Here is a 23,975-nt window from a genome sequence, read left to right as displayed (position 1 = left end):
TTTGGACAAGTACTTTTCTCATCTGTAAAATGGGAAGATTTTATCTGCTCCATTGCCTTGGAAAGTGGCTGTGAAGGATGAAAGAAACAGCCTATGCATTATAGGAAGTTTTGAAGTCTTGTACAGACATGAAATGTTTCTGATTTGTTCTTGATACTTAAGTACTACCGATCACTTGGGCATGTTACTTATCACAAAGAGTCGATACGCTATTGGGACTTCAAACATTGGTGTCCACACCTACCAGGTTTTTTTTGTCTTCTTTTCAAGTATGTAATCAGTCACCAAGGCCTGATGATTCTCTTTTCTTGTTTCTACCCTCCCTTTTTGTTCCTAGTTCTATCAGTCAAATTATAACTGCCTCCCTTTACATCTGGTTCAATGGGGACTCCACTGTAAGTGTCTACAGAGCCCCTAGGGGGCCCTGTCTCCTTCATCGTGAAGTTGACTTCTCCTGGCTGGCACTGCCTATGAATAGATCCTACATTACTGTCCAGTTGATTTCTATCACCATCTAATGCGAGCCCTTTGCTCCAACCTAAGCTCATTCTCAGTTGCTGCCTTTGGTCATTTGTCCAATAAGCCTTCCTTCCTCTATTCTCTTCATCTTTGGGGATTCCAAGCCTTCATCTCCTCTGTGAAGTAAGTCTTCTCTAGCAGACCAGGCTACAACAATCCCTCCATCTTTATAATACTGGCACCGAGATACTGTTGTGATTATTATAAACACCTTCCCACTGTTAATGATCCTTATTAATATCTTATCTTAGAAATCTCTGTTATTGTTTGCAACGGACTAGAGTTTTCTGGCTTAGATTCTAAAGTTATTATTTTTTTATCACCACAAATTATGTAGCTCAATATGAAGTTAAAATATGACTTTTATAATATATTATGGCTTATAACAGAGAATTACATCTACTTATTCACAAGGATACCTTGGTCTAGATTATATTTCTTGGGACTAAAGATGAACCTTAAAAACCCTGAGTAGCAGTTGCCAGAGTGAGCGTTGCTGTTTTACATTTCTAGCTCTATTGGCTTGTGCTAAACTGCTTTTTTACCCCTTAGGTTAATGGCGGGGTGACATGAGAAAGTCATTGTGTTTGAGTTGGTTTAGAGTGATTTTTTTCCTCATGTCAGAGAAAGAAGGAGCTGAAATGGTCTCTGACTTGTGTGATGTAGAACAAGCTGATAATGTTAGCATCTATCTGAATATTCCCTGAACACTTGGATTTTAAAACCTTTATATGTTGAAGGGGTGGGTCAACATTTATCAGGGTGGAATCAAAATGAAGCCTTAACCTCTGACTTCACCCACCTGCCTCCATTTTACATATGAACCCCTTTTTTTCTTGACACGGGGATAATTGCCACACTCCTTCAGGGATCCTCAGGGCAACACACAGGTGGGGTTTGATGTGGTCCATCTTTGGCTTCCGAATGCCCCAGTTTAACTGGTCTGTGGGAGTTCCATCAAACCACTTTATGGTTTTACCTGTGGAAAAATTGCCGACTTATAAATGATGAGCATGGTTATCAAACATACTAAGACTGGAATGAATTATAAAAAGCAGCCCCCAAATTTAATGAGACTCTCTCCTTGTCTGTTGCTTTCAACTCAATAAGTACGGTCATGAATGTGACAACAAAAGGTATATGTTAGTAAAGTTGCCTTGTGCACAACTCTTTATTTATTTTAGATATATTGTTCTAATGCTGAACAACAGCTCGACCTGGAGCTAGGCTGCCGTGGGTCGTTGGCCACCACGTGGGCTGCAGTCCCCTGCTGCAGTGGGCTGCCATAAGCTACTGTGTGTACCCAGCAGCCAGCATGAGTGGCTGTCTAGAAGCCAGCGACTGATCTGCCTCGCCCGGGAAGAGTGCAATGATGGTGCCAGCTTGGGCCAGTGAAGCAACATCCTCCACAACTAGACTGAAGAACAAAAGAACAGCAACTTGTCTGTTCCCCTTCCCCCGATTCCCCAATAAAATCTTAAAAAAAAAAAAAGAAAAGAAGATAAACTTGTTCTTTTTTTGTTTTCATTATGCATGTTCTGTGGTTATTTTCTAGGAAAAGAGGGTATGAAGAAAAGAGTTAGCAGTGTTGTCTTTGGAAGACATGGCTTTAAGACTCGTGCTATTTTTTCAGAGGAAGGAAATGTATTCAAGGAGAGTTTTCTGGTTTGTAGATGCCATTTTCATCCGCTTTTTCCACTATGTATTTATTTATGCCCTCTCTTTTTCTCTACCCAAGTCACTTACTGTTGTCATCAAACTGAGCATTCAACCAAACCATCTGGACAAAAGAACCAAAAGCAAAAAGCTCTTCTAGGAGAAATGAATTTTCAGCCTCATCCTTGATTGTTAAAAGATTAGATCCTATCAAAGAAACAAACAGCAAATGAACAAGTATTTGTGTTTACATGTAAATACAATTTTAAAACTGTCTCCCACACCATAATTTGTAAAGCTCAGACTTTGAAAAGTGAACATTTCCATTGTACATAAGTGATTTTTGATTAAAAATGTTAAAGGAAAACCACATTGATGAAAAGATACAAGCTTATACTTAACAAGCATAGAATATTAACTTTAGGCAACATTAAAAATTTATAATTCAAATGCATTCAAAACATTTTTTGAAGAAAGCGCAGTTGTCTGAGACATCATCTTAGGTTTTCAAATTCTATGCTGGACACTGAGTTTCATATGTTTGCCATCCCCCCAAATAAGCAAATTCAATAGTATTTATTTTTTAAATTGTTTTTGTTGCTTTTAAATAATCAGGCAAGTGAAAAAAAAAGCAACGCTTTGTTTTCTGAAATGTCAAGAAGTAACACATTAAAAGCATTTACCATCACAAAAGAATTACCTTCCTTTTTGCAAAATTCATGAGCAGCCTCAAAAGTTGTACTGTCTATGACTGTAGAAAAACTGTAGCAATTCTTTTTGAATTTTATCCAGGGAATAGATGTTTCTGGGCACAGCTCTGGGTGTTCAAATGGTCTTATTTCTATGAACAAACATCAATTATGATTTCAGTGTGGTGACAGGGTTTAGATAAACATTGAATTACGTTTTATAAAAGACCAAGATAAATACATGTAATGAAATTTTCACGGTAATACTCTGAAGAGTGGGTTTAATATACATGATTACAAAACTAAGACTGGCTTATAACATTTCTGGTAGAAATAATCTTTACCTACACATCACAGGGTATATTAATGCACAGCTTTATAGGCTTCGTTTGGGTGCTGCCTGGGTGAGGGTGGCTGACTCTCATGTTTAGTTAGTATCCTAAAGGTTGGAAAAACTGGGGAAAATCATTCATAGAAATACTGGCAGCTGAATGAAGCTGGCAAAGGCAATTCCAAATGTACAAAATGTGTCCTGTGCAGTGCTAAATATTACAGATTTAGCAAATTCTCATGTGTTAATCAAACTATTAGGGAAAACACTACATTCAATAATGCATCATATCATATAACATAAAGCAACATTAACATATCATAACATAACACATAACTAAGGGATGGACTTAGGGATGGGGTGGACTTTGCCTCAGAGGGCAAGCATGATAGTTGGGACACATCCTCGCTGAGATCCTAGGTGTGTACAGGCTGTTGGCACGATACCTATGCTCCCTACACTTTGGTTTCTTTATCTACGAAAGGGAGCTAACATCTTTCTTACAATTTGAGAAGTGTATATGAGCTGGTTCTGGATGCTTCTTAAGCACTCAATAAAAACAGTGTAATTGAAAAGGGAAAGCTAACTTTTATGCTGTTTTAGTAGCTGAATTAGCTTTTCCAATATACAGAGGGTGCCAAAGAAATGTATACACATTTTGAGAAAGGAAAAGGCTGTATTAAAATTGTAATACTCAATATATACTGACAACAAAAGATGAATACAAGTCATGCATATACATTTTTTTGGCACCCCCGGTATACGGCTATCATTTCCATTTTTATCCTGAATATTTTGAAGTGAAGTTACATAATGTGCATACTATTTGACTTATAGCATCCAGAATGTAAGGAATAAATGCACTTTTACTGAAGGAGAGATTCAAAGAGACCAGCTAGTGTTAGGGAACTCTCTATTGACAGCACAGCAATCAAGGAAAGGGGATCTGGTGTAATGGGATAATCATCACATCAGAAAGCAAGGAAACTTGGCTTCTACTCCTGGGGCTGTGGATGGACATCTCTGAGATCTTCAAGAAGCTATTTAAAGTCTCAGAGATATAGAGGAAAAACTGATGGTTGCTAGAAGGGAGGGGGGTATGGATGAGGGAGAAGGGGAAGGGATTAGACAGCATAAACTGGTAACTACGATATTGCCACAGGGATATGAAAGACAATTTGGGGACTATAATTAATAATGTTGTAAATGTTTTGTAGGGTGTCAGATGGTCACATGTCTTGTTAGGGAGACCACTTTGTGGACGGTGTAGAGGCCTGACCACCGCACTGTACACCTGAAGCTGATGTTGAATAATATTGTATGTCAACTATAATTTTATATATATATACTCACAGGATGTGGAGTATAGTGCAGGGAGTGCAGTCAATGGAATGGAATTGTAATAGATATGTATGATATTGGGGCAGGGGTGGTGGATTGGGGAAGGGGTGAAAAGTATAACTAGTGCATTGTTTTGTACACCTGAAACTAATAAAAAAAAAGCTATTTAATACTTTGAGTTTGTTTCATCTAAAAAATAAAGTTCACCAGGTTGTGCCAGGTAGACTTTAAATGCAATGGGACATTATTATCATTATTAACATTTAAATATAGATGTAATATAGATAGCAATATTATTACCATTATTATTATTATGACTCTAGAATCATAGTAGCCCTTGACTTAAACATACATCCTCAGTCTGGCATTCAGGGTCACCCACACATGCTCCTAAGCCAAGTTTCTAGCTTAATTTCTTACCCCTCCCTTTCCCATAACCTGTGATGCAGGAAAATTTCAACACTAGCTTTGTCATTACATGCCCAGTCCTTCCTTCCTTCCATGTTTTTGCCCATCCTTTTCTGCTCACAATGCCTCTCCAGGTCCCATCATGGCCCCATTTACATCCTAGCCATTCTTCAAGGCCGATCTCCACAGTCCCGTCTTTCAAGAAGTCTTTCTACCTTTCTGCAAGTGGATATGATGTCTTGCTAAGGCCCACAGTAGCTACTTCTCATATCGTTTGGTAGCCCTGCCTTGTTGAACAGTTATTTGACGGTATATCACCTACGAGAGCAGAGGCTTCTTCTTTTTTTTTTTTTTTTTAGCTGAGCCATCCTGCCACCTGTTGGCAGCTCAGCTCAGGCTGGGCATCGAACCACTGTTGCAAAGAGCTGGCACTCTTGAGAGAGCTCTTAACCAACTAAGCCACTCAGCCGGCCCAGAGCAGGGGCTTCTTGAGGAAAGATACTCCTTACTACTCTTCCTCATAGCTTCTGCTTAGCATAGTGCCTTGCACAGAAACATGCACAATACATAGTACTTGAGTTGAATAGAATTGAACCTACCAGTTGGTACATGACAAATAGCTCCTTGCAGAAATGACTCGCAGGCAGTGCTACTCCAGCGCCCATTGGTGTCGGCGAAAACACAGTTACCAAGGAAGGATGACTCATCCTCTTTCCAAAAAGTGAAGGAGGATTTGGTGCCATCTGACCAGTAAAAATTAATATCATTCTGTGGAGGGAAATGGAGCCATCATTTCCTGGCCAAGGGTGGCACTGCTGGCGGCATCACCCAATGCTGTCTGAGCACCCATCGTTTCACACGTAGATTTATATTTCCACATCTTATGTTTCTATTTCAGGGAGCCTAAGAATATCTGCCACAAGCAGTATCTTTTCTAGATTTCTGGGAATACTTGGCTCCGGACACCATAATTTTCCCAGCAAGCAGTCAGAGTGAAGTTAGATTGGTACCTTGTTTTTTACACCAAAATAAATTTCAGATTAAAGATTCAAACATAAAATTGAACACAAAGAAGTGCTAAAGAAAACTTGGCTAAATATTTTATACTCTTAGTGTGGGAAAAAATCTTTCCAAGTTTGATACAAAATCCAGAGGCCATAAAGCAAAAATTGACCATAGAAGTTAAATTATTATGTAATACAAAAATACAGTAAACAACCATGCAATACTATCCTTTCACCTATCCCACTGGCAAGGATTAAAATTTTGACATACCCAGTGTTGGCAAGGATGTGAAAAACCTAGATGTTATCACACACTGTTGTTGGCATGTAAATTGGTGCAAACTTTTGGAGGGAAGTATGGCAATAGTTGTTAAAATGTGAAGTGTGCTTAGCAACTTCACTTCTCATCTTACTTGCACAGAGGTATTTGTTACGCATTGTTTGTCACTGTGAAAACTGGGAAGAACTCAAATGTCCATTCACAGGAGACTGGTTTAATAAATTGTGGTATATCCTTATATGTGTTCGATTTTTATGTGCTGACGTAGAAAGCTGTACAAGGTATATTACATAAAAAAGCAAGTTTAAGGACAGTATATATAGTATGATCTCATTTGTATTTAAAAAACAATATACCTATTCATCCATTTTATTTGTATACATGTGCGTATACAGAAAATATCTAAATGCCACACAAGTAACTGTTTATAGTGATTGACACTAAGGAGTAGAACTAGGGGTCAGGATAGACTAGATTTACTTTTCACTAATTTGAGTGTGTAATGCTTTTATTAAAGAAAAAAAAGGAAACTAAAAAATAACCTGACTCTCCAAACCACATCCCTGGAGGGGGAAAATAACCTACATGTTACATTTCCACGAATTCATTAATAATGAAATTTCTAGGCAGGAGGCATGATTCATTTTTCTTGGGGATTTCTTAAGTGCAACAAATGACCCAAATGCAGGTGCTTGAGTTTAGGGTGTGTCCCAGTGCACACATGAGGCAATAACCTGAAATTTCTCAGAAATTTCCAGAGAACCTTTGAAGGGCACTAATTTCCAAAAATTAGGCAACTATATATTTACTCTAAACAGGTGTACGCCTTCATTTTGTAGTCACAGGCTACTCCTAAGGTTGGTCAGTAGTTATTGTCTTAACCCATTCCTTAAACGATGCATTTACTATTCTTCCTGGGAATTGTTTTCTGTGCTCATTTCAGTGCTATGTAATTGAGATGTGAAGCTTAATTATATAAGGTTTGTCCAAGGGAGTTCAGGACACCTACATCTTCAGCAAACAGTCCAATCCAGTGGGCACGTCCTAGCCGGTTGAGCATCACAGTGAGGAAGGACTGGTGATACTGATCTGTAATGCTGACCAGCTCTGCTCCGTGCATCAGGCAGGTTTTTATTGCTGTGTACCAAGTCATATTTGCACTAATTATTTTGTAAGTTCTGTTTCCATATTCTAAGGTATTAGGGATTGGATACATATCGGATGTATTTACACCATGTCCAGAAGTATCTAGAACAAGAACAACAACAAAAATCATTTGTAGCATCTGGATGAGAAAGGGAGAGGCAAGGCTTTAGCATGGAAACCTGTCACAATGATCCATGCTGCTGTGAACCTCAGTGTTTTTCTTCCCAGGATTGACTATTTCAAAATGAGATTACTACCTGACAGCATAGGCGATGATAAAGAACTAAAACAGGAAGTTTAATGAATGAGTTTCTTTAAAACTCATATGGAACGTTTCTGGGTTTCCCTTTTTTGACACAGATTAGAGACTTTAGGCTATGAGCCCAATATGAACACATTTATATGGCACACAAAGAAGAAGAGCAGAATTTGGGTATTCACTGTAGACTGCAAAACTTTGTGCAATTGAATAATATGGCTTGGAAATAATAATAAAAAGAGCTATCATTTGTTAAACATGCGCTGGGAACTTGCTAAGTACTGTATATATGTAGAGCCTGAGATAGTCATTGTTCTATTTTATAGATGCAGAAATCAAGGTTCAGAGAAGAAACTTGACTGACAGTTTCTTTACAGAGGCAAGGCAGGAACCCAGGAGCCGTATGCACTCCAGTGCCCATGTCCTTAACCACCACTGCTCTGTACTATCTCCCAAAGAAAAAATACATTGTTAGACCCAAAAATATCAGAGAGAAAGTGGTCAGCAGTACATTTCTGGAAGAGATCAACATCAAGGCCGCAGAATAGAATCCTTGCATTTAATCGAGAGACCTTGAGTGTTACTTATTGTTTCTAATACGCAAGTTCCTCCTCTGTAAAATGAGGAGACTTTCACCTACTTCACAGATTTGTTGTGAGGATTTTATGGCATAATGCTTATAAAGCCGAAGCACGGCGCCAGCTAGTGCGAATTTGACTTTTACTCGAAGATGTTACCTCAATACAGCAGCAGTACTGAAAGAAGACACCGGAACCATTTACTTGGTAAAGAGATGAATTTCACTTTGGTTTTACCAAAATGAAAAGCAAAGTGAAGTGAAAACCAAAGTGAAATTCATCTCTTTACCAAATAAATGGATCTGGTGTCTTCTTTCAGTTCCTGACCACTGTTATGCTTAAGTGATAACTGAACAAGGAAACGGGGCTTCCCTGGAACTGCTTTTCTGAGGGTGGGTTGGTGATCCTTAGTAGCCTTAAAGGGTTCACATGTATGCCACAGTAAGAGGTATAATTATATTACAGGTAATCATATACATAGGAGGCTGCCCAGAGAGCCACACAGCTCCAGACACAAACTGTGGCTTTCTAAGGTGGCATGGTACAGCAAAGCCTAGCATTCAGTGAAGCACTGAGATGTGAGCTATTGTTGTTGTTTTTATTACTCAGGGTCACTTATGGTGCATTCACACTGTTCATCAACCTCACTGGCTATTTGTGATAGTATGGTTTTGGGATTTCATATCAGGAGTCATTGGGGCTTCTCATCATCAGATCTAGAAACATCCTGCATGCCCTGTTAAGCCAGAGAGATCATTTTTAGACTTCCAAGAAAGGGGGAAGTATTGAGTTGGTTTATTTCCTTGACTCTTTTCTAGTATTTTCTCAATGTCTTTTTTTACTGCCTAAACAGACACATAATCCCAGAAAAAAGCAATAAAGCCTTTTAATGTAACCAAAGTGGATGCATAAACTTGGCCAACACTCAAGTGGTCTCTGCAGTCCTTAGAACCCCACTACAGGGCATAATCGTGGGGTACTGGAGATTAAATGACTATAGATACTTGTATGTATGTAAAGCTCAAAGAATCAGTGCCTGCAACTGTTAGCTTTGCAATGGTCAGTTATACAGCATGTAAAATAAATATGGAAGAGGATAATGGGCCATGGAAATGAAAGGGATAAAAAAGCAAGCGTTGCTTACCCTGCATCTTCTCACAAACAAACCCATAATGTTCTTTTCCACAGTCTTCAAAATACCATTTTCCAGTGAAATGAAAGTTAGGATTACTTGACAGTAAGACACAGAGAGGAATGTGTTTTTGAACTTCGGTGGTGTTATGACTTGGAATCTTTAAAAGAATACATGTTTTCAAAAAAGTGGTAACATAACATTATTAAAACATTAACATCTTTATCAAGGACGTAATTTTAAAAATTCAAACACCATTATTCTTCCGTTTGCATTTAATAAATCTGTTTAAAAATCATGTCATAACCTAAAACATAAATAATTCTGTGATGAGTAAAGCAATTACATTTATGGAACATATAAAAATTATATGAAATTACATTATTAAAACATACTAATGGGCTGGCGAGTGGCGCAGTGGTTGAGAGCTGGCTTGGGATGCCAGAGGGCCCTGGTTCGGATCTCACATGTGAGGGCCAGTGACACTGTCCTCTACATCTAAGATGCTGAACCACAGCTCAACCTGGAGCTGGGCTGCCGTGAGTTGCTGGCGCCAGCATAGGCTGCAGCCCCTGCTGCAGTGGGCTGCCATGGGCTACCGTGTGTAGCCAGCAGCCAACGTGAGTGGCCAGCAGCCGCCATGAGCGGCTGTCCAGAAGCCGGTGACTGATCTGCCTCGCCCAGGATGAGTGCAATGATGGTGCCAACTTGGACCAGTGAAGTAACGTCCTCCACAATTATACTGAAGAACAAAAGGATGGCAACTTGTCTGTTCCCCTTCCCACAATTTCCCAGTGCTGTTCCCATCCCCCAATTCCCCAATAAAAATCTTAAAATATATATATAATATTAATAATCAACTAATAAAAATGTATGCCTACAAAATATAGGAAGTAAAAAAACCGTTATTGAACAAATCTTGCATTGAATCTCTTGCTAAAATGGTTTCTAAAAAATAAACCTTAAAACTTACATTTATTATATCAAACGGAGACCAGTTAGAATATGCCACAGGCTTTCCATTTAGCCATTTTTCATAATCATCACTTTGTAACCCTATCCACACATTAGTGGTTTGGCCAAAAAGATTCATAGTAATGAAAGCTGAAAAATAAGAATACATTATAAAATTTAATACTACATAAACCATTTGGGTAATCAGCCAATTCTGTTTATAGCCATGATTTTATTTAATTGACAGCAAAACTTAATTATCAATCAATTGTCAGAATTCGTTACTTTGTCCTTATTAAGGTAATGCAGTCTCTCACTTTTGTTTCATTTTAAATTGACAGAAATTAGCTGGCTAAGCATTAGATTTCATCATATCATTAACAATTTCCAGGCTTTCCTGAATGTCTTTCTTAACAAAAGAGGATTTATTTGCTTGGTTCAAACTAAAGTATATAATTGCCTAAATATCTAATAAAAGTGTAGAGGCAAATTTAAAGGGATCTATAAAAATATACCATGCAATTATAATAGACTAAAGCTCATATTATTTTAGCCATTTTGAAATACTGATCATAAATGTGTCCTTATTCTTTCCATTAGTACTAGTGTGACAAAAGGCTCCCCAAATCAACAGTTTATAAGCAATGCAGTGTGTTAACTTTTACAGATGTCATGATGTGAACGTCATCAGTAAAACTGAAAATTTATTAAAATACTGGTTTGGAGATGTTAGTATTTGGAGGGGAATATTTTAATGAATACTTGAATACAAATGCTTATTTTTGTCTGACTGAACACTGAGTACCTTGCTCCACCTCATTTTCAATGGCAACCAGTGTGCCCCCTTCTTCCACGCAGAAACTTTGAGCAGATGTCCAGTTCTTCCCATCGTTTGGGTCTGTGGGGATTTTCACCAGAAGACACTATGAAAAATGTCAAAAAAAAAAAAGCATTCGTTTCTTTAATTTCATAATGAATTAACAATTTCCGAAAGACAATGAGGATCGGCCTTGAAAATTTGTACACTTTTCTTGGGCAGGAATGACTCCTTTTGTCTGTAAGCTTCTCCCAAGGTGTGAACGTAAAACCAAGAGGACCCGCTTTCAGGGTGCGTCCATGCCTAGCTTTCATTTGCATCGGGCAGGAACAGAAGAAGCAAGAATGTGTTTTGCCATGTGGGGATATCAGAACAATGTTTCTTGCTCAATGAAAAAGAGCATGCCTTTTAAAAAGGAGCCAGCCTGATGGCAAAGTTTATAGTGGCAGATTTTCATCTAAAAAAAATATATATATATTTTGTGTGTGTGGCTAAAAACAGCTTAGTTCAATTTCATTTGCAAGTATAACTCCTCACTTTAAATGAGAAAGAAATACTGGAGAGTCAAAACCACATTAGGTACTTAAATTCACTAAGGACATGGACTCAGCTGTGTGGTCAGCAAGTCCATGAGGATGAGCCAGAAGAGAAAACACGAGCCCTGTGGGAAGAGACGCTAGGGCAGGACCAAGGAGACCCAGGAAGGAAAAACAAAGGGGGGTGCCCACCAATGTCAAATGAGCACAGAAAGAAGGTTGTGGGATTCGGCAGTGAGAGCTGGTTGTTTGTTACTCCTGAGAGAATCATGTCTGTGGCATAGCAGGGGTTACTCGTTATGGGATGAGAAATGGAACAGTAGCTACTAGGCAGGACAGGCAGGGTTGAAGGAAAGCCACCCCCCTTCCCCCCCAGCCCCCAAGCTTGGTGAAATTTAAACATGTTAGTAGGGCCGGATGGAGTCAAGGAGAGAGAGATAAAAGAGAAAGGCCAGAACACATCCAGGGAAGTCAGGGGAGACTTTTTGCAAAGGATAGTCCATGGGAATATTCTCTCATATCAATAAACATAGACAGCCCTGGTCATTGATAGTCAGATCTCAAGATTGTGCTACTGAGAAAATCCTACCAGCTACAAGGGAATTCTAGGCTAGTGGGGACGCCTTCACTTGAGAGAGCCTTCCTCCCCCAGCCTCCTCTGGAATGACATCCTTCCTCATCCTTGTTTAACTTCTCGATCTGTCAGTCTCTCGTCCCTTCTCCCCCATCATAAACTCCTTAAAAAGCGGAGAGATGAACTTGTTGCTCTTTTTTGAACATCACAACAAAGAAGGTCACCAATAAATATTTATGGAATGAAATAAAAGCCAACAGACTCTGAAACGGTTGTCAAATGACATTCTCAGATATTCTAGATTTAGCCCATCGGTTCTCAAATGGGGCCACTTTGCCCCGCGGGATATTTTGACAATGTCTGGAGATGTTTTTGGTTTTCAGGGCTCGAGGTGCCGGGAAAGGGGGGTTGCTATTGGCATCTAGTGGGCAGAGACGAGGGATGTGGCTAAACATTCTATAATGGATGGGTCAATCCCCCAGGACAAAGGATTTTCCAGCCCCAAATGTCAATCATGCTCAGGTAATTCTTTTCAGAACTCAGTCCTGATCCTGTCACTCTTTAGTTTACACCCTTCAGGGATTTTTCCACTGTTCTTAGTATAAAAACCAGGAGCCCTGATCTAGCCTGACAGTGAGTTACCAACTAAGAGAGGGGAGGACATTTTCAATTCTGGTTCTGTTCACCTTGGTTGCGTCCCAAAGGAACAGAATTGGCTGTACAGGATTTTCATTTTACAACAACTGCCCTTGTCTCTATTTCTTTCGTTTTCCCTCTTTCCTCTAATTACAAATTCCCAAAGAGTGGCACATACTAATTATTAGGAAGCCTTATCATTTAATGCGAGTTCACCTTGTGTTCAGATAGTCATGCTAATGAACTATTCATAAATACCAGGGAACCTTATTGGTTCAGTTAGCTCAATGGATCTCTCCAGAAAACACACACATGGGCTCCCCTCTTTTTCCACCCCTGCCCCTAACATTTGCCTCAGCCAAGATTTCCTAGCTTGATAATGCGAGTGTAGCCTTGCCTTACCAGAGCTTCACTGTTTCTAAAAATATATCGTATTTACTAACACACTTCAAAATGGTGTCATTAATTCAGGCAAAGCAACAAGATGAAGTACAGAATCCTTAATTTTAAATTGTTTAGTTACTAGTTTGTGAAATGTGATCAAGTGTAATGTATCTCTGATTATGACTGTGAATTAGGGCTCTCCTCCTGTATTCCAAACAAGTTTTGAATATAAAATTCTTCTTTGTATCAAAGCCATTTCCAGGTCAAAATTTAAAAATGGCATTCGTGCACTTCCCCCCAGACTTGGTCCTTTCCCAGGGCTCATACTGACATTGAATGGCAAGGTCAGCGCTGCCTTTAAACAAGCCTGAAACCTGGGAGTTGTCCTTACGCTCCCACTCCACCACCCCTTCAGTCTTATCCTCGGAAATCCCATGTCTCAGTGCCCCACCATCCTCACTGCCCCACAGTCTCTGTCACCGTCATCTTAGCCGAAGCTACTAACCTCTTGCCTGGACTATTAAAATAAGTTCTTAACTGCTCTTACCTTTCTCACCCCCTGCCTTCTTCCAGTCTATCTTTGGCACCAAAGCTTGAGTGATTCTTTCCAAAACTCAGTCCTGATCATGTCCCTCTTTAGTTAAAACCCTTCAGAGATTTCTCATTGCTCTTAGAATAAAAACCACAAACTCAAACATGATATCACTCTTGCCTACTTTCATCTCCCCTCCTACATTCTAGATATCTATGCTTCCTTTAGTTTCTTCCATAGTGTTTATGTCACATTCCCTCTCACCACAGGACATTAGCACATGCTGTTCCTCCTACTTTTAATGTTTACTGTCCTGCTGACCACCTCAGTCAGGTCCTTCTGTTACACAGTGTTCTAGAACTTTGTAACTCTCCTTCATCACATGTGTCACAGTTTTAAATTATAGTTATTTTCCTAATTGATTTACTAACGTTTGTTCCTCTTCTAGTCTATAAGCTCCAAAAGAGAGTGATTGTGTTTATTTTTCCTCACCATTGAATTACCAATATCCAACATAGTTAAATGAATGAATGAGTAAAATGCTGAGAATTCGAATACACTTTTTAAAAGAGGAGAAAGTACTTTTAAAGGAAAAGCTATGTTGTATGTGAAATAAAATATTGGTTAATCTCAAACCAGATGGTGCAAAGCAGCCATTAGCACTTCATTCAGGTCCTTGAATGAAAATATGTAAGTAGAAACACAAGAGTGAATCTAATACACACGCACACTCTTAGAATTTCTTCCTCCTAAAGCTGCTGTGACAAGTATCTTAGATGATTCATCCTTCCTGGGGTCATCCTTGGTCAAGCCTCTTTTATATCATCAAACATGGAGGAAAACATTTATGAACATTAGAAAAGATGCTTAGCTTCTGGTGTCTGTTTTAAAAGTTAGATAATTAGTCAACCAGCTAAGGTTTTTTTTTTCTTTCTTTCTCAGAAATAACCAATAAAAATTAGTCTAAGGAAGCTGACAAACAAAATGCAAAGTTTAATGGGACATAATATATTGACACTCATTCAGAACTGTGAAGTGAGTAATGTCTGTCACTGCTCTCTCCCAATTTTTCTTCTTTATATTTTTTAAGTTAATCAGGGGAACCATCCCTACTGGGGTCTCCACTCCTCTCAATTACCAGCTTTTCTAATAATCTGATGAACTCATTGATTCCAAAGTGTAGAGACAGATGAGTCAATCTCAGAAATACTTCTCTTAAAAAAATAAAAAAGAGAGTTAAGGCAAATGAGTAAGACTCCAGTGGTGGGATTTTGGCCATTAATATGCAGGGAAGTCACTGTGGGTGGAGAGATACTCTTGGGGACAGTGAAACCTCACTCTGTAAAAGGTCACCTTCTCACGAAGACTGCGGTGACAGTATCCTTAGTAATCAAATCCTCTGAATACCTTGCAGACTAAGTCTAGCTACTGTCGCATTGTTGGGCAAAAATATTGGCTACACATTAGAATAACTGAGGGAACATTTAAAAAATACTGATGCCTGGATCCCATGCAGATCAATTAAGTCAGAATCTTTAGGATGTCACCTGGACCTTGATATTTTTAAAAAGCTCATCTGGTGATTCTAAATATTTGATCAGGCCTGTGAATCCCAATCTAGCTGTTAGTTATCAATAAACGTTTTTTAAAAAAAACACTCTGAGCTACACCGAGGGTGTTTTAATCTTGCTTCACAGCTAGCTTCAGAAAGCCCGTCTCCTCTCATGTATGTGTCTGTGCTTTACTTCTGCTCTTCTCTATTCCTTTCAAAGGGAGCATTTGCGGCTCTTTGCATGGGGTCTGCCCCACCACCACTGCTCCCATGCCCATGTGTGTACATACTCTCTGTGCTGGCACAGAGCTAAGCTGTGTGGATAAACACGTTTGGGGGAAGGATGAAAACCAAAGGCTGAACCAAAATTACCCATTGTGAGTTTCTAAGAATTGTTTCTTTAATGCCAAGGACTTGAGTTGCCATTAATTTCCTTAAGATCTCCTCTTTTATACATGGGAGGAGCTATGACTTAGTAACGAGAACAGCTGTGTTCATGCTTTGGGGTTGGTCACTGTTTGTATGAAAAATGTGATTTTTAGACAAAATAGGTATTTCTTTGTGCCTGTTCCCTACAGCCCACTGTCAGGATAGTTGTGAAAAACTAGCAGGTTCAATAATTAACTAAAAATAGACCAAAACCTAAATATAAGAGCTAAAATCATAAATCTCTTAGAAGAAAACATAAGGGATAAATTTTCAGGGCCTTGGAGTTGGCAAGGTGTGCTTAAATATGAAACTCAAAGCATGAGCAGCAAAAAAAAAAAAAAAAGAGAGAGATAAATTGGACTTCATTAAAATTAAAACCTTTGGTTCATCAAAGGACATTCTCAAAGAAGTGGAAAGACAACCTACAGAATGGGAGAAAATATTTGCCAAACATATATCTGATAAGTGTTTACTATCCACAATATATAAAAACCTCCTACAACTCAACAGCAAAAAGACAAATAACCCAATTTAAAAACAGGGAAAGGACTTGAACAGACATTTTCCCAAAAATGATCTACCAATGGCCAATCAGTACATGAAAAGATGCTCAAAATCATGAAACGTTAGGGAACGTCAATCACAACCACATGAGTTAACACTGCATAATGCACTAGGAGCTTCCCTGGTGGTCTAGTGGTTAGGATTTGGCGCTCTCTCTCATAATGCACTAGGATGGCGAAAATAAAAAAGACAGACAATAACAAATGGCGACGAGGATGTGGAATAATTGCTAGCATACAGTGTTGGCAGGATTATAGAATTCTGGCAGGGTTACCCTGCTCATACACTGCAGCCAGGATTGTAAAATGGTCCAGCCACTGTGGAAAACAGTTTGTTGATTCCTCAAAAACTTAAACCTAGAATTCTCATATGACTCAGCAATTCCACTCCTAGGTATACACCTAAAACAATTGAAAACAGGGACACTAAGGGATACTTGTATGCCAATGTTCATGGCGGGTTTATTCACAGTAGCCCAAAAGTGGAAGCTGCCTAAGTCTATCAACAGATGAATGGATGAACAAAATGTGGTATCTGTCTTCATACAATGGGACATTATTCAGCCATAAAAAGGAATGAGGTTCTGATATAACATGGATGAAATTCTAAACATTATTTTAAGTGAAATAAGCCAGGCACAAAAGGACACACACACACAAAATTATATATATATATATATATATATATATATATATATATATAAAATTTAATATATATAATTAATTATATATAATATATATATTTAATATCTATAATACACACACACACACAGAGGGTGCCAAAAAAATGTATACACATTTTAAGAAAGGAAAAAACTATTAAAATTGTAATAATATATACCAATAACAAAAGCTGAATACACAAGTCATGTGTATACATGTTTTGGCATCCCCGGTATATATATGTATATATAATGGCATATTATTCAGTCTTAAGAAAGGAGGGAAACTCTGACACATGCTGCAACATGGATGAAACTGGAGGACATAATGCTAAGTGAAATAAGCCAGTCGCCAAAGGACAAATACTCTATGATTCCACTTATTTGCAGTATCTGAAGTAATCAAATGAATAGAGACAGAAAGTAGAATGGTGGTTGCCAAGGGCTGGGGGCGGGGAGAATGAGGGGTTATTGTTTAATGAGTTTAGAGTTTCAGTTTTGCAAGGTGGAAATGGTCTGTGGATTCGCTGCACAACAATGTGAATATATTTTACACTATTGCACTATGCACGTAAAAATGGTTAAGGTGGTGAATTCTACATTATGTAAATTTTATCCCAATTTTAAAAAGCAGTGCCAAATATGTAGCGGGTGCTCAATACATGTGTGTAAAATCCCAATGGCCACATTTCACAAATGAACAATGAGAGGAAGATCACAAAAGAGAGAATGCCCTGCCGATACAACTGAACATAGAGATTAAAAACTGGCTGTCCACGACTGAAGGGTAACCATTTATAATTTGGGATGCATTTTAATTCCTTTCACCTAAGGCCTGTAAAGTTATTTTATTATAAAGCAAAAGGAGTGGAAGGGCAGTCTTGGCCTTAATTGGAGGCAGTAGCTGGAATAATAAATCTGGTTTGCAGCATCCCCACTGGCAATTAAAAAAAAAAATCAATTCTGCATGGAAACACCAGCTTGATGAGGCGCAAGACGCCATTGATGAGCTACATTATTAGCCAGTCAATTCACAAGGCAGGCAGAGCTCTATGCTGGTTCTAGGCAGGAAGGAGATGATGGAGTCTGGGCCCTCTGGTGTCGACAGCTCATTTGGGAGCAGGGCCTAAGATGACACACGCACCCATACAAAGATGCATCACAACTAATGAAACAGTCATGCAACACAATAAGCGACTGAGTCAATAGCAAACACTGAATATACAAATGAAGGGTGGTGTCAAGGCTGCTTCTGGCAAACACTTCTTATTCCAAGAGGTTTGTCCCTAAATCAAAAACTTCTCAAATCTCTTAAAAGTGGTGACAGAAAAATTCCAGGTCCGGACAAATCATGGTTTTTCAAAGCCACACCCACTTTTTCATTACTTGCTGAAATTAACATCTACAAAAGAGAAACAAAGGCAGCGTGTGAAAACAAGTTTACCTTATAGTTAAAATACAGCCATCCTTTGGGACATGTTCCATGCTGTTTCAGTATATCTTTTTCTTTCTCTATGACCCAAAACTTTTTTCGCTTACAGATGCTAGGCATGGAAACTGAACACTCCTCACGTCCCCAGAGTCCTGGAGGGGAAAATGGTTTAGAAATGACTAGGAACAACAATGACTCTTTGTAGACATTCTCTATTGAACACTATTTTTATGACTACCATGGTTTATCATAATTTGCTTTGTAAATCTAGAAATTGAACTAAATTTCACTACTAATCATACAGTTCTCTAGAGATAAGAGCTAACTGGGCAAGGTGCCAAATCAGTAATTTTAATTCAAGAATGTAGAAATTTTGTAAATGCAGAAAACAAACAAAAAGTTAAACAAATACTACAGTTGAAATCACAGAACTGATTAAAGTTCTAAGAATATTTGACTTGGTAGGCAAAAGAATACTGGGGATGCCAACAAAATGTATACATTGCTCAAGCAGTAGTTTGCCGTAATCAGAAGTGTCTGGATGCTGATGGTAACCACTTTGAGCACCTCTTGTAATTGCAGAAGTTAAACGTGACTTGTATTAGTCTTTCGTTATTGGTATATATTGAGCATTACAATTTTAAGTTTTTTCCTTTCTTAAAATGTGTATACATTTTTTTGCACCCTCTGTACTTTGTAGAGTTACATTTTTAAAAAAAATATTCAACATCAACATAAAGAGAAAGAAAAGATTCTAAAACAATAGATGATCATTTCTACTTTATAATTCTTTAGAAAATATAATAATTTAGAAAAATCAGCTCATGAACTTCTAAGAAAGAAGGTCAGAATAGTGACCCTTAAACAAAACAGGCGCACATATAAGCATGCCCTCAGGAAGATATATCCAAAGTCCTAAGTCTCCTGGAAAATGTTTTGTCATTCAGAAGTGCTATATTTTCAGAGAAGATTACAGAATGCATTTCACTAGCATTCAAGTTATAAACTCCAGAACAGGGCTAGGGTGCATGTAAATTGCAAGGGCAGAATCAGTTTTCTAGTATGAGGGATAGGAGCCAAAAACATGATGGCATTTTGTGGAAGGCCTGGAATGCTCTTTTCAATGCAGATTCTTCCAGAATCACAAAACAGCCTTTCTATAGGCTGTTGTGACACCTGCTGGCAAAAGTGAGCTGATTAACCACATGGTTTTTTTCTTTCCTGACTTTCTCTGAAGACGCACGCCTCTACACCTAGGATTACTTTCCATGTTTATCCTGCTCCTGACTTGGCGCACAAGTTGGTTATAAATGTTTCAGTGTCACAAACATCATTACCTTTTATTGGATAGAAAGAGTGGGGTGCACAATCAACCTAAGTAACACTGTGTTGATGAATAGAATTAACAAAACCATCTTCAACATACATGTACTTCTAAACCCCACTTGCAAACAGTTGGTGGTGCAAGGCAAGCAGCCATCAATGCCAGGTATTTTAAAAAAGGAATACTGAATTCAAAGAGATTTTTTTTCTTAAATAGGAAATTGGGAGTACATTTCATAGAGGTTAAAGATCTGGCCAATTATCAACTGGATACTATGAAGAGATTAAAAAATGGGCCCCTACTGAAATTTCATAAGGAAAAGTATTGGTCAGGAACAGTTTTGACCCGTTTCAACGGACCCATTTTTGGTGCTGTTTTGGTTCATGAGGAAGGACTTATCTGGATGTAGATTATTTCCACATTGATGCATGGAATAAACTCTAAGAATGGCCATCCTTTAGCCTAAGACTGATGAAATTGAACACATTCAATTGAAAAGCAAAATAACTGAACAAAACTTTCTCACTGAATCAATGCAATGAAAAGGCTCCTGAAAATTATTAGTTTGTATTATAAACCCCGAAAAGGATGAATAAAATAACCTGTTAGAGATGAAATGAAGCCACATCTCTGGCTCTGGTTATTCATAGGTCCTTCTCTTCCTTTGTCCCAGTTCTGGTAGATTACCAGGGCTCCATCTCTCCAGCTGTAGGAAAATTACAGTTTTTAAGGTCTTCTTTCATTCTGCGTGTGCAGTCTCCAACACTATTCTTAGAGTACCGGGGTATGGATTGAAGGCATACTGTGTCATTAAGTTAAAAAAATATACTCATGTCTTTGGTTAGGGAAATGAAAATTTATAATCTGAAGATAATGTTTGAAGCCTGTTCAACAAATTGATCACTAAGATCTTGTCCAATCATTCTGCAAATAAACCTGCCAAACAAAATTAAATGCAAATTAATCTAGATCCATACCGAAATTCATCATTGGCTCTTTCTTCTCGAAGTCCAATCCACCAATGTACACCATACTTTGATAGCTATTTAAAAAAAAAAGAAAATGTCAGCATTTATTCACTTGTTTCCCTTTTCATTATTAAGATTAATGGGGTTGCTGTTAATAGCTTTCTATTCTTCAGTATTTTACCCAATTATCTAAAGAAAAGTACAAACACTCAGGCCTAGTATCTTGAGAAAACCTGAAACTTCATTATTCTAAAATATCCCCTCCGCATTATGAAGGAAAATTAGAATCAAATATTGAAAATAATTTTAGTTTCATATGATATGCAATATCTTTCTTACAACTTACCCTATGTGTTTGAAAGTAATTTTTGTCTCATAATTTGAATATAAAAAGTAATATTGTAAAGTAAAATAGATGTAGACGCCTTTCTTTCTAAATTAAAATTTTAGTGGTTTGTCCTCTTGGTGATTTATAGAAGCTCATCACATATGTCACACTATTTGAAAAACAATTCAAGGCACAAAGACATCAATGGTAAAAAGATTTTGAATTTTAGGCATTAGTCTGATTGGTAAGCTTTTAAACTGAGTGTTAGCACCCTCACCCATTCAAATAAGGAGACACAGTAGAGGACAAAACAATACTACTGAATTTCCAGTGTTTGACAACTAGGAAATTATCCTTTGGTATTTTATTAATTTTGCACTATTATTTATAACACAGATCTCAGTACAATACAGTATAAAAATAAAACACCATGCACGTGTGCATGCACATGCTTACAGACACACATTAAAACAGATGTAATACTGGACTTATGACCCAGGAAATTGAAATTCCCTCTTAAACTAGAAAAGAGGAAGAGGCAATAAGCATTTCTCTAAGATCTCTAAATCAAAATACTCGATTGTGTGTGTGCTCTGTGCTGTGTGTGTGTGTGTGTGTGTGTGTGTGTGTGAAGTGTAACCCAATTTTTTATGTTAAAAATCTGTTAATTTGAAGACATTATGTATTTAAATTTGCACTTTCATTTCTAGGACTTGAGGATACATTTTAAGATACACACACACACACACACACACACACACACACACACACACACGGTACCAAAAAAATGTATACACATTTTAAGAAAGGAAAACTGTATTAAACTTGTAATAGTCAATGTATACCAATAACAAAAGAATACAAGTCACGTTTGACTTCTGCAATTACAAGAGGTGCTTCAAAGTGGTTACCATCAGCATCCAGACACTTCTGATTATGGTGAACTACTGCTTGAGCAACGTTGACCAAAGTGTCCGCTTATATACACTTTTTTGGGCACCTCTGGTGTATATATGTATATATACATACATATATATATACTTATATATATATGGTGGTTTTGTTTTTTTCATATGACTTTTAGATCATTATGAAAGAGAACCACATAGCTCTCTAACACTCTAATTTATAAACAGGTGTTTTGACTCCTTAAGCAGTGTGGCTGTCTGCCATATCAGCAATTTGAAAATAATATTGTACAACATGGAGCAACTATAATTTTTGATCCCTGAGGTGTTGTTTCATGGACGTGTTTTTACATGCTGAATTTAGATTCCTGTTGTCAGACTTTGGAATGGTTCCACTGAGACTGACTGTGAGCTCGGTGGGAGAACCACAACAATTTTATTCAATCTAAAGGGGTCTCACGTACGACAGTGGAAATCACAGCCTGACTGTTACTGGCTCAATTAAGGACCTCTAAAGAGAAATAATAACTACTGCATCTTAAGTGGCATATTTATTACTACCTCGATTATAGTGTGGTAATCTTCCACGTGGCACATCATAACCTGTATGAAACAGAACTTCAAAGGACAAGCTAGAAGATACCCAGAGTGAAAAATCCAATAGATGTTTTAAAGTTTAACATGGGTATAAGACTACAACAATAGAAGACGTTGATACTCTTTTATATAAAAGAATATTAAAAATGTAATGACTATAAATTTCATAATATCAGTTATGTTTTGTTACAGGCAGCCATTCAAGATAGCATCATATGGGAAGAATACTACCAAAAAGAAAACACAGCAATAGCCAATGTATTTATCTACTAAACAATATAAGAACAAACCATCATCTCTTAAAATTTTCCATTAAAGTAGCAAAACAAAGTCATTTTAAAGGTTTAAGTCATCAGACTTTGAAAAAATTACTAATAAATTTGATATATTTTTGTTAGAAATATTTAGAAATGAAATTTTAAAAATAAGATAAAATCAAACTTTAAAATTCAAATATTCAAATATTTCACAAACCCAGTATAAAAATGCTAGCCAATGGACAAACTGACTAGTATTTTGTGTCAAACAATTCCTATAAAGCTTGCAGTTTTTTGCTTCTTTTGGCACTGATTTGACCAACAAGATGGCTCAAAAAACAGGTACTCAAAAATTCACTCTCATCATGTTTTGTGGTCCTCTGTTATTCGTAGAGAAATTACGGACTCAACACTTTTCCAAGATGGACACATTCTGTTAAAAAAAATTTCTGCTTCAGATTTTTAAAACTGTACCTAACTTTCTTTTTCAATAATTAGTTCTTCCCCTCAACTGAATGTCATTTTTGTTTTCACATTTCTGGGTTATTATTCTAAATGTTTAGTTTCTCATTCTGGAATTAAATAACGTGTGGAATAAAATTCATTCCAGCAGGATGTTCTTAGATATGGGAGTTCTTACTTATGAAATGTAAATGGTCACCATATATACCACCACTACCACCGACAAAAAGTAGGCAACACAGCCACAGTTTAGGCAGAAATAAAAATTGCTTTAGAAATCTACAACTTTCTTGTTTCTAAATTGCTACCCTTTTCCTCTGGATCCCTTGCCCTTTAGTCTCCATATCCTATACCATTCAATAATTTTATTTTGTAGCACAGTGTGGTGTTAGATCAGCCAGCTGTTCACCCATAACATTGACAGGGCATTCTTTATTAATGTGGTCACAGGCTGGGTAACAATTTTGCCATATAAGACACCACCAAAAAAAAGGTTTTTTTTGTTTGAGATCACAACTACCGGGTGTGCCAAAAAAATGTATACAAGTGGACACTTTGGTCAACGTTGCTCAAGCAGTAGTTCGCCATAATCAGAAGTGTCTGGATGCTGATGGTAACCACTTTGAGCCTCTTGTAATACCAGAAGTCAAATGTGACTTGTATTCATCTTTTGTTATCAGTATATATTATTACAATTTTAATACAGTTTTCCTTTCT

General features: G+C 37.6%; 1 protein-coding gene across 2 annotated transcripts in view; it reads right to left on the bottom strand.

Moving 5' to 3' along the window:
• The window catches only part of PLA2R1 (phospholipase A2 receptor 1), a 114,823-nt gene that overhangs the window by 5,790 nt on the left and 85,058 nt on the right, over positions 1-23,975 (bottom strand). For both annotated transcript variants that reach the window (XM_019636807.1, XM_019636808.1), the window contains 11 exons: positions 20,716-20,780; positions 20,341-20,444; positions 18,427-18,566; positions 11,103-11,220; positions 10,317-10,447; positions 9,356-9,503; positions 7,238-7,476; positions 5,544-5,712; positions 2,876-3,016; positions 2,266-2,382; positions 1,322-1,498 (listed from right to left, as the gene is read on the bottom strand). In XM_019636807.1, coding sequence (XP_019492352.1) covers positions 1,322-1,498; positions 2,266-2,382; positions 2,876-3,016; positions 5,544-5,712; positions 7,238-7,476; positions 9,356-9,503; positions 10,317-10,447; positions 11,103-11,220; positions 18,427-18,566; positions 20,341-20,444; positions 20,716-20,780 — 1,549 coding nt within the window. The remainder of the gene's footprint in view (positions 1-1,321; positions 1,499-2,265; positions 2,383-2,875; positions 3,017-5,543; positions 5,713-7,237; positions 7,477-9,355; positions 9,504-10,316; positions 10,448-11,102; positions 11,221-18,426; positions 18,567-20,340; positions 20,445-20,715; positions 20,781-23,975) is intronic.

The sequence above is a fragment of the Hipposideros armiger genome, unplaced genomic scaffold (assembly GCF_001890085.2).
Source record: "Hipposideros armiger isolate ML-2016 unplaced genomic scaffold, ASM189008v1 scaffold_30, whole genome shotgun sequence".
NCBI classification, from domain to species: domain Eukaryota; kingdom Metazoa; phylum Chordata; class Mammalia; order Chiroptera; family Hipposideridae; genus Hipposideros; species Hipposideros armiger.
This window is presented reverse-complemented; position numbering and strand designations above follow the sequence as displayed.